Below are 10892 nucleotides of genomic sequence, written 5' to 3'. Positions count from 1 at the left end.
CATGGGCAGGAATATCATGATAATTTGGGGCTTTAAAGATTTCTTTAAACCGTTCTTTTTCTCAGGATGGAAGGAGTTATTTTGGATTTTTTTTCCAGTCCAAGCAGGCTCAAAAGTATGCATCCACTTTCTTAAATCCTTTAATACATGGTGTTCAAGGTTCTACAATGTCTTTTAACTTGACAAGTTCACGACCTATTAACTTTAACTGCTAGTTTCTTTTGCTAGCATATGGATGTTTGACAACACTCATTGGACCACCACTCAGAACAACGAGAAAACAAAGGAACTCAGTGAAGACCAAAAAAGGAGAATTGTAGATTTACACAAGTTGTCAAGACCTCCCTGAGCCATTTCTAAACACTGCAAATTCTAAGATCATCAGTTTAACCAGCTGTCCTTAAATAAAAGTTATTCAGATGTCTCACTACTTTTTAAGGTCTAAAAAGAGGTCAAACTATCACCCTTAGATGAGAGTAAATTGTTAGAACAACCCAGGAATCACCAAAGCTCAAGCCTGCCATGAACGGGAAACTGCTGGATGCCAACCAAGAACAAGACAATGACCCAAAACACATCAAACCTGGTTTTGGATTAGATAAAGCAGGCTAACATTAAGTTTCTTGAATGGCCTTCCCAAAGCCCCAAGCTCAGTCCTGTTGAGAATTTCTGCACTATATTTAAAACTGTCATACTGTATTTAAATTTTTTTGACCACAACTAAACAAAATAGGAAATATTAGTACAAACCTGCCATTTGTACTGCATCAGAATGATAGAATTAATACACCTTTTCTAATATTACTCTTCACGTAATAGCAAATTCCCCCAAAACAAAAAATAAAGCCTTTGTTGTTTATGTTTTTTTTAAATATATATATATTTTTATCTACAAAAAGAAAGTAATTATTTTTGTAATTTCCACAAACCAACTTTTAAACAATTGAAAATACTTTGATAACAAAAACAGACCCTTTTTATTCACACATTTACATCCATGTAAAGTCTTTTCAAGTAATTTCAGATACAGAGAAGGAAAAATGGTACTGATACTTGGCACGTCATTCAAGCTTACAACCATGAATTAATAAACTCTATGAATGAGAGAAAATAAAACTTTTGTTTCCTAATTATAGATAGTGTTTTATAACCACTCTGTAAACACAAAATCTCAGCCAGCTACCTCTCTACTTGTAAGCCTTACGGGTGCAGCAGCCTTGTAGTATCTAGCCTTTTGTCAACTTCTCCGCAAGTGTCCATCGGACTTGAGGAGGATCAGTCGCCTGCTCCTCTGATGAGCATCAAGAACTGCTCTCCAGCAGAGCTTCAAAGTCCGGTGAGCAAACCATTTTGTGTTTGACGTTCCCTAATACAGTCAAGTTACCCGTTTTCCCCTCTGTATTGATAGAGACAAGTTCCTGTGAATAGAAGGGATGGAAGGAAAAGCGCGTCAGAAATGTTTTTATCGTGCAAATACAACAGATCGGAGGAGAATGTTGGAAGATGGAAATAAATACATTACTCAGAAAAAGACATAAAAAATCCTCAAAGAAATAAATTTGTGTTGTACCTGCAGGAAAGAGCAGGATGTTCCTAGAGACACATCGAGCGTCACCTGCCCCAGTATGAGCTGCACTCGGCCAGACTTGCGTACCAGCATCTTTCCCACAACACCCTCCCGCAGATCCTTCAGATTGCAGCTGTTGTCCTCAGCTTTCTCCTCCTGTTTGGTATAAAAACACCACCTACTCAGAAGAACACGACGACATCGTGGACTTAAACTTGGACCCCAGCTGTATGCTTACCTCTGATTCTGTTTTCAGGAGCACAGACTGCCCATCCTCTGACTGCACCTCTGTTTTCACCGGCTTGTGCTCTTTTGTGGGAGGCTGGCCGGGCAGCGAGTCTGGTAGCTGAATGAAGAAAAGCTCCTCCACTTTGCTCAGACTCCATCTGTGCAGCAGGTCAGGGAGTACTTCGGGCTCGGGGAGAGGAGGAGGCCTGCAAGTTGCCTCGGGCTTCTTTATTTCAATTTCCTCTGGCTCTTGTTTCACTGAAGACAAAGTTACGATTAATTTCATGATGCTGCAAAGGAAATTAAACAAGTTCTGAGTCCAACGCAGGTATAAACATTTACCTTCAGCTGCAGGCTCCATTGGTTCACAATCCTCCTCTTTCTTCTCATTTTTAATAGAAGCGTCACTAAATTCATCCTTGAATCCCCATCCTGACACAGCGAGGGGGAGCTGGACAGGGCAGCTCCTCTTCTCACTCCGCAGGAAGGGATCATCCACAAACTAAAAGAACACAATAAGCATTGGGAAAAAGATATAATCCTTTACTTGTCTAAGCAAAAACCCCATGGAACATCTGCAGGTTGTTCAAAAACCTGCAGCGAGGATTCAGACTAAATCTTCTAAATACATTTAAACCGTTGTTGATCCAGCTGCACCGGCTCCCCGCTGAACTCGGAGCCCATTTCAAGATTGTCGTTCTGACTAGAGCTCATCATGGACTAGAACCAGGTTACATCAGTGAATGTTTTACAGCTATATGACCCAAGCAAGTCCCTTAGGTCTTATTCTAAAGGTGCTATATAAATGAAATTGTACGTATTTAGTTACGCAAACAAAGACGAGTGAAAACCAAGAGACTCACGTTGTCTCGTTCCAGCTTGCGCAGGATCTCTTTGGTCTCCTCCTCGGTCTCTCGCTTTTCCTTTTTGATATTAATGATGGGCGAGGGTCCCATGCTTGGAGCGTCTCTCTCGCTTTCATAGCCGCCTGTGTGTGTGGGTGACACAGAATTATGCTGGTGCGATAGAGACTCTGTAAGACACACACGTAAACGATGCGTGAGGAGCACCGGGTCTCCCACCTCTCTTTTTCATCATCATGTCTCCGGGCCCCTGTTCAAAAATGGAGTGCGACTGGATGAGCTCTTGATGGCCTCGGCCCCTGCCTCTCATTCTGGGACCCCGACCTCGATCCGTTTCCTTCCTCTCTCTCCTCTGCCCATCTTCAACTTTTGTTCTAGTGTGAGAAAATAACAGTCAAAGAAACAGCTGGCTTTGGATGTCTGCACTTTATTTATTTAGCGCTTCGGGAACTTACTCTTCTTTAACTTTTCGGCCAATAATGTTGGGTGTAAACGTTTTCTAAAGAGTAAAAAGAAGAACGATAAATGCAAGAGATGAGACAACAAATGTATTCATTTAAAGTATCCATTTGCGCTTTTTTTTTCTGTTGTTGTTGTTAAATGAAGCGAGTGAGTTCGTGAAACAGAGGCATGTCAGACCTTCTTCACTCCTCCTAATGTGAGGTCTCTGGATCGCATCGTGGGGAGGCGGCCAGGAGAGATGCCAGCTGACGGGCGACGGCTCATCAGGAGTCCTTTGTTACCGCTCCCTCCAGGAGTCGGCACCCGACCAGCAGGGTCGCCTGAACCTGCGTCCGACATCCTGAATTGGGGCAAAGGCAGGGGATCGACCATGGGATGGATATTACAAATATTAACATTGTTTCTTATAACATTCTCATATTTATATATAACATACATTTCAACAGTCAGCATGCCGATTGCCAATGGTTACAGTCCTGGATCAGATTACCAATCACACTATGTGGACATGGCCAAATTGGCCTTGCAAGGCTACTTACTGCTACTGCCTATTGATTACTCTTAACTGTTTAGCTATATTTACTTTATGTATGAACATTTTTACATTGGTACTTATGCCTCTTAGCACATTTTAAACTCTACTTCCACAAAGACTGGAACTGGTAAGTAGAATAGGTCTTGAAAATGAGACATATATTTTTTTTTTTTTCTTTCTCCACTGAATGATTGATTTATTTTGAACATGACTAAAATAACAACAAAATACACTTTAAACAATAATGAGATAAAGAAAGGGTTGGTACAAACAGACTTAAAGGTAAACTCATTTGATCCTACCTCAATATACAATATACATGTATAATTACATACAATTATATAAGTCTACAAACAGATATCACGCATAAAAATCCTAATAATGATGAAGCTAAATGTTGGGTTGCCTGTCTGTAGAACAAATGAAATGTTTAACATTAAAAACTGTTTAACATTATCTCTCAATGAAAATGTAATTTTCTCCAACTGTAAATGATACATTGTGTCTCTTAACAAGGCAGAGTGAGTTGGGGGAGCTTTATTTTTCCAATTTAGAAGTATGTTGTAGAACGTTGGGTTACTTAACGTAATCCCTGGTTCTTTGATAACAGAGTGAGGTGTTTCACCAACACTTCCCTCCTTGCTTAGGCACGGAAAGAAATCTGCTTGGAATGAGTTAGGAGGAGCTGGTCGGCCGTGTTAGTACGAGGGGGCGGAGCCCTGAGCACGGCTCGACAGGTCTGTCATAGACAGACGTGGTGTCATTGGAGCTTCCGTAGTTGGTCACGCCGAGGCGATTCCCATAGTGAAACAAGAGGGGTGAATAGACAGAGCCTGTAATTCACTAACTCGCTTGGCTGTGGTTAGAGCCAACAGCAGAGTGGTTTTAAGAGAGAGAAACTTCAACCCCACTGCCCCAATAGGCTCAAAGGGGTGGTGGGAGAGGGCGTCTAAAACGACTGACAGATCCCATAAAGGGACCAGTGGTCTAGAAACTGGGAGCGTTCGACGCGCTCCTCTCATGAAGCGACCTACAAGGGGGTGCTGCCCAGCAGGTTTATCACCAAACCCCACGTGGCAGGCTGAAATAGCTGCTAAATAGACCTTTATAGTGGAAAAAGCTTTCCTTTTGTCCAGCAAGTCTTGAAGAAAACACAACAGCTCCACCACTGAACACTGAAAAGGGATAATCTGCTTTTCATGGCACCACTCTTCAAAAACACGCCATTTACTGCTGTAAATGGAACGGGTGGAGGAGGCTCTGGCATTCTGAATGGTTTCAATAACCTTCGGAGGCATGCCTGCTGCCTTCAAATTCCACCTTTCACGGGCCAGGCCCAGAGAGCAACCTGGTCTGGATGGGGATGGTATATCTCCCCCCGCGCCTGAGACAGAAGGTCCCTGCGGATGGGGAGTGGCCATGGCTCGTCCACCAGAAGCTGGATGATTTCTGCTATCCAGTGTTTGGATGGCCACCGTGGAGCTATTAAAATCAGAGACAGCCCCTGATCCCTCACTCTGATCAGTGTTGGGGAGATCAGGCTGAGGGGAGGGAAAGCATACAGCAGAGTTTTTGGCCAAGGATGGGCCAGCGCATCCACGCCCAGTGGCGCGTGTGCGTCTGACAGGGAGAAAAACAGGGGGCACTGTGTGTTTTCTCATGAGGCGAAGAGATCTACGGCAGCCCGGCCGTATCTCTGCCAAATCTGCTCCACCACCTGTGGGTGAAGCCTCCATTCTCCGAACAGTGGATTTCCTCTGGACAGGAGGTCCGCCCCCCTGTTCAGAATTCCTGGCACGTGAGTTGCCCGAAGGGAGAGGAGCCGAGTGCTGCTCCACATAATTATTTCCCTGGCTAACCTGTGTAGCTGCCGGGAACGGGTGCCGCCCTGGCGGTTGATATAAGCAACTACAGTGGAGTTGTCTGTTTTCACTAAAACATGTTGACCCCGGAGATACGGCAGAAAATGCCCTAAGGCTAGGAGCACCGCGCGGAGCTCCAGCACATTTATGTGATTCAGAGTGAGTCTCTGTGACCAAACGCCATTCACTGCTCTGCCCATCATAGTTGCACCCCAACCTGACAGGGATGCATCTGTGGTCAGCGTCACCCTGGATGATACTGCCCCGAGCGGTACCCCCGCCACGAGAGCTGTCGGGCTCCTCCAGGGCCGGAGAGCCGCAATACACGGCTGCGTTATTTTTACACCACGACTGAGATGTCGGCGAGGGCACAGCTGCAGAGAAGCGACCCACCGCTGAAAATCTCTCATCATAAGCAGCCCCAAGTGTACCACCGATATCACCGAGGCCATGAGGCCGAGGAGGCGAAGACAGAGTCGGAACCGCACGACTTTCCCCAGCTGAAAACGGGAAAGACAGTGAGTGAAGGATGCGATCCTCCGCTCTGAAAGTGCGATACGATAAGAGATGGAGTCTATTCTGAGCCCCAGATACTCTAAACTGTGCGGGTTCCAAGTGGCTCTTTTCCAGGTTGATAGTGAACCCAAGCTCCGTGAAGTGATTCACCACCACCTCGGAGTCTTTGATCGCCTGCTCGCGCGATCGTGAGCATATTAGATAATCGTCTATGTAAGAAAATATTCTGATGCCGCTGTTCCTTAACGGAGACAGCGCTGCCTCCACACATTTGCTGAACACCCTCGGAGCTAAGGATAGCCCGAATGGGATAGTTTGAAACTCGTACGCTACGCTCTGATAAGCGAACCTGAGATATTTCCTGTGTGGAGGATAAATGGCGATGTGAAAATATGCGTCTGATAGGTCAATTGTAACAAACCAATCGCCTGTGTGAATTGAGCGACAAAGCGTCTTGTGTGTGAGCATTCTGAACGTGTACTTTCTCAAATGCTTGTTTAACACACGCAGATCCAGAATAGGACGGAGCGACGTTCCATCCTTTTTCGGGATGAGGAAATAGCGGGAGTAAAAGCCCTGCTGAGCTTCTTCGCTCGGAACCGCTCCGATCGCCTGTTTGTGTAACAGGGAGGATATTTCCTCCTCCAGCACATTCGCTGAATCGCGACTGGCCACAGAAGCTGACACTCCGCCGAATCTCGGTGGTTTTGCCGCAAACTGTAGTCTGTAACCATGGGAAATGGTTGACAAGACCCAGGGATGAACTGCGCATGCGCGCCACCGCTCCAGCCGCTCTGCGAGTGGGCCTCTGAAGAAGCGGTAGCGTGACGTCACCCCTGTCTCCCGGAAGGAGTTGGGGCTCTCCCCCTCGGGAAGAGCGTGAGCTGGGAACACATAATTGCAGTGATTTTCTTTTGTTTTTATTTTGAAACTGGGGGGACATTCTGCCCTTGGCAAACTGCCTGGCTGCAGAAATGCACGTTTTATTTCTTTTGTTACCCCCAAACCACAGTGAAGTGTCTGGTGACTCTGGGCAGCGCTTGGTGACACAGACAGAGTGTTTAGAAGTGTTTGGTGACACTGCGCCATTTGTCCACAAGTCTGTCCTCCCTGAACTGGAGGAGGAGACTGAGAGGGTGCTCCTGGTGAACTGGAAACTTCCGGAGACCCTGAACTTTGGAGTGATTTGGTTACCCCTTCTAACACCTTCCTTCTCTTTGGGGAAGAAAAGAGGGGTGACACAGAATGCTGCAGGTGTGCTAGGCTGACCGCTTCTTTTTTCCCTCTCCGGGGTGTGACGGCTTGTTCTTTGCAGCAACTGCTGCAAAGGAATGCTTGCCCCAAGGTCTTCGGTTCTCTACCTTGGCCTGGTGGGCACCCTGCTGGCCTCCTGCTCCTCTCTGCATTCTGACCCCACTCTGTCTCCCTCTCGCAGCTGCTGCTGTTGCTGCAAAGCCAGCTCTTGGCACCTGCTGGGGCTGAGAGTTAGGTTTTCTGGGTAAGCAGAGATTGAATGCTTCACCCTCCTGCTTTCTGCGGGTGCTTGTTTCTCTCATTCTCTCCAGGGCTGGGCCAAAGAGACCCTTGGTTGGGTCATAGGCTGCATCCATGACCTCAGCCTTCTGAGCATCACCCAGGCCTGACAGGTTTAGCCACAAGGCTCTCTCACCCGAGACTGCAAGGCCCATAACGCGACCACACCCTTGGACTGCTCCCCTGGAGGAGCGAAGAATGAGATCATTAACCACGCAGATTTCATCCCAGAGGGCTGGGTTCGGGGAACCAGAGTCAAGCTGACGGCCCATGTCTTCCAGAATTTCTGCCTGATATGCTGATAGCAGTGTGACTGCATTAAGCGAGCACACTGACTGTGCAGCATATTTGTATGTCCTTTGATAAATAGATGCCGTGAGGCGATCTATCTTGTTGGGCAAAGAAATGCTAGAAGAAGCTGAGATTGCCCTGCGGTTAGGGTGAAGGTGATACGCCACTGAAGGCTCCACTGCTGGGGGTTCAGTCAGCCCCAGTTCACCCATCCCCTGGATCTCAAGCTTAGAGCAGCCCTTGGTCGGAAGCTTGCTTTTAAAAGGGCTTGACCAATAGCGACTCATTTCTTTCATGCAGGCTGGGACTGCTGGCAGAAGCTGCTTTGATGGCGGCAAGGCTGGTGGGAGCCTCTTGCCGTCATACAAGTCACGTTCTGCCCCTTCGGCATCCTGGGCGGCTGGCCATGGGATGCCTAGCTTGGCAGCAGCCCGTTTACAGACCTCGTACAAATTGCTGTCCACCAGGGGTGCAACTTCAGCCCCACTCGGTGGCCTGGACTGCTGGGGAGGAAAGGTAGAGTCATCCTCCTGTTCCTCATCCATGTCCTCCAGGTCGAGGAGGTCGGAGTCGGCATCGCCCTCCGCGTCCTCGCCACCCGGCTCGCCCACGTTTTGATCGAGGAGGTCCTCGAACGATGGGGGCATGAGCGGGGACTCTTCTTCCATCATGTCCGCCCAGCTTGTGGAGGCTCGCGGATGACGGATATCGCTCGTAGCAGTAGCAGCCGACAGGCAGGGGTCCTGACTGTTCGTTACTGCTACTCTCAGCCTCCTTTCCAGGACTTTCTCTGGCATCAAAGCACAGTGTGGGCATCCCTGAGGGTCCGCCAGTGAAGCCTGAGCATGCTTGGCACCCATACAGACGATGCACATTGGATGAGGGTCCCTGCCCGAGATGGTGGCACCGCATGATGCGGGGCACGGGCGGGATGCAGCCTCTTTAGCCTTCGGCTCCGACCTTTTGGCGGGAGTAGGAGCCGTAGACATGGTTAGCGGAAAGGGGTGAGACTAGGCTACACCAGGCTCGTCTCGACACGTTAGCCCGTAAGTAACTAGGACTAGCAGCGGGTGTTAAATCCGATCTAGTCGCGGCGGGAGTCAGCTCGTCGTGACACGTTGGCTGCACTCCGCTAGCCAATATCGTTAGCAACTTAATGCTAACCGAACCCTACGTCGACCAACAAGCTAATGCTAGTGAGACGCTAATGTGGTTCGTGGCCTGCTAACAAGTTAATGCTAGCCGGACACTGAACGAACAGCTCGCCGTAACGCGTTAGCCCGAGTCACACAACGTCGGCTACCTCGCTAACTAAAACCAGGAACCGCTGGGACAGCTCGCCTGACGCGGTTGCTGTTCCACAGTGCAACTCTAAGTACACTTCTTTCGAAGGACTTACTCAGCACGATCCAAACTGGAACCGGAAAAACTGCGTTCGGCGACGTACTCCTACACGGGACGCCTGAGAACTGTTAAGCAGCTAATCAAGTTAGCCTGGATGCGCTGAGGGAGCTCAAAGTAGTTTCTCACGGGAAGAAAGCAAGAATGAGTTAGGAGGAGCTGGTCGGCCGTGTTAGTACGAGGGGGCGGAGCCCTGAGCACGGCTCGACAGGTCTGTCATAGACAGACGTGGTGTCATTGGAGCTTCCGTAGTTGGTCACGCCGAGGCGATTCCCATAGTGAAACACCGAGCGAAGTTAGAAAAAGAACTCAATTAAACTAGCTACTGGTTTATTTATTTATTTTTGTTTTTAAATGGTACAGCTTGTCCCATTGGTCCAATGCAGCATGAAAGCTGAAATAGAATTTTCTTATTTTTTTTAAATTAAAATCTTAATGTTAAAAAGGATTAAATGTTTATATTATATAGTATTATATGTTTAAATGTGACTTCAGATTTTAAAGAGTGAATATAGATATATACCCTGCTCTATAAGACCGCAGAACATACTGTTGACATAATTGATTCATGTAGTATGTACTTATTAATTTCGTTGTAATATACATTATCTTTTTGTTCTGAACACAGACAACAATGTAAATCTGAGCTTCTACTTTTTGTGTTTTTACTAAAGTAGCGCTTATAACACTGTGACATAAATTACTGACACGTTATTGTATCACTATAAACAGAGATCCTGCAGACACATTTTAATTCTTTGAAATGATTTTAGACTACTTCAGCAACACGTGGCCACATTCCAGTGAAATACAATGACACGGGAGACTTTGTTTTAACTTTCAGGACGAACTTTTCATATGCTGTGCTTTCTCGCCTACTTACGTTATTGTCCCTCTGACGTCCTTATGAAATATTAATCCAAAACCCCAGAGTCATTACAGACTGTTTCTACCAGTGCTGTGTGGGACACTGCATGACAGTGTTGATGATTCTGCAGCACGACACCATGACACTTCCGCATTTGTCACCGTCCACTCAGTTCAGGTGGATCAAACCTGCGCAGAAACATACGCATGTTCACCACGGAACTCGATAGACCGGCGTACATTAATACATTTAGATCGACTTATGTATATATATGAAAAATGTTATTTTACTGACATATAAATATGCTTTGTTATAAAACACACCAAATGCGATGATCTGCAGTAGCTATTCACTGATGCTCATAATCATAAGTAAACGGAAGAGGCCGTTGTTCGCTCCTATGCGCAGCTGTGAGTAGGTCGAACACAGCTGAATCACTTTGAAATTTATTAAGATCCCTTAATAATCTCATAATATAATACTGTTCTAGATTATATAATTGAACTTCATTTTAGGCAGCAGGGTGTGAAAAGGTTCTCCTGACCTGTAATTGTGTAAATACATAATATAGAATGTATAATATAGAAGATGCAGAGAAGGATGAGAGAAAGACAGAGCAGGAAAGGACAGACTAATAATACCAAATTGTAAATTTGGTATTTGGTCCATGCAAAAGTCTTGACTCACCCCTCATTTCTTTATATTTTGTTTCCAAGAAGCCAGACTTTCTGCTAATTTTTAAGCAGTCTAGAGCAAGAGTTTCCTG

The 10892-nt window shown here is 46.5% G+C and overlaps 3 protein-coding genes across 4 annotated transcripts; all 3 read right to left on the bottom strand.

The window, feature by feature from the left end:
- Positions 1 to 122: 122 nt before the first annotated feature.
- Positions 123 to 10277, bottom strand: polr3d (polymerase (RNA) III (DNA directed) polypeptide D). 2 transcript variants are annotated; one of them, XM_085475007.1, is made up of 9 exons: positions 10142 to 10277; positions 3298 to 3460; positions 3114 to 3157; positions 2878 to 3032; positions 2659 to 2783; positions 2138 to 2297; positions 1806 to 2053; positions 1571 to 1723; positions 123 to 1418 (listed from the first exon to the last, which is right to left on the bottom strand). In XM_085475007.1, the coding sequence occupies exons 2-9, from the start codon at positions 3457 to 3459 to the stop codon at positions 1302 to 1304; spliced, it is 1164 nt and encodes a 387-aa protein (XP_085331133.1). In that variant the 5' UTR covers position 3460; positions 10142 to 10277; the 3' UTR covers positions 123 to 1301. The 2 variants fall into 2 exon arrangements, with proteins under 2 accessions (XP_085331133.1, XP_085331132.1); XM_085475006.1 differs by lacking the exon at positions 10142 to 10277 and adding an exon at positions 9257 to 9457.
- LOC146696743 (uncharacterized) lies at positions 3467 to 7122 on the bottom strand. Its single transcript, XM_085474081.1, has one exon. The coding sequence runs from the start codon at positions 7120 to 7122 to the stop codon at positions 4438 to 4440; it is 2685 nt and encodes an 894-aa protein (XP_085330207.1). The 3' UTR covers positions 3467 to 4437.
- LOC146696742 (uncharacterized) lies at positions 7293 to 9244 on the bottom strand. Its single transcript, XM_085474079.1, has one exon. The coding sequence runs from the start codon at positions 8844 to 8846 to the stop codon at positions 7293 to 7295; it is 1554 nt and encodes a 517-aa protein (XP_085330205.1). The 5' UTR covers positions 8847 to 9244.
- Positions 10278 to 10892: the final 615 nt, after the last annotated feature.

Source organism: Copadichromis virginalis, linkage group LG12 (assembly GCF_057382275.1).
Source record: "Copadichromis virginalis isolate Kocher_CV1m ecotype Utaka linkage group LG12, C_Virginalis_male_GT1.1, whole genome shotgun sequence".
Classification (NCBI taxonomy): Eukaryota; Metazoa; Chordata; class Actinopteri; order Cichliformes; family Cichlidae; genus Copadichromis; species Copadichromis virginalis.
The sequence above is the reverse complement of the archived record's forward strand: the minus strand, read 5'-3'. Positions and strand labels throughout refer to the sequence as shown.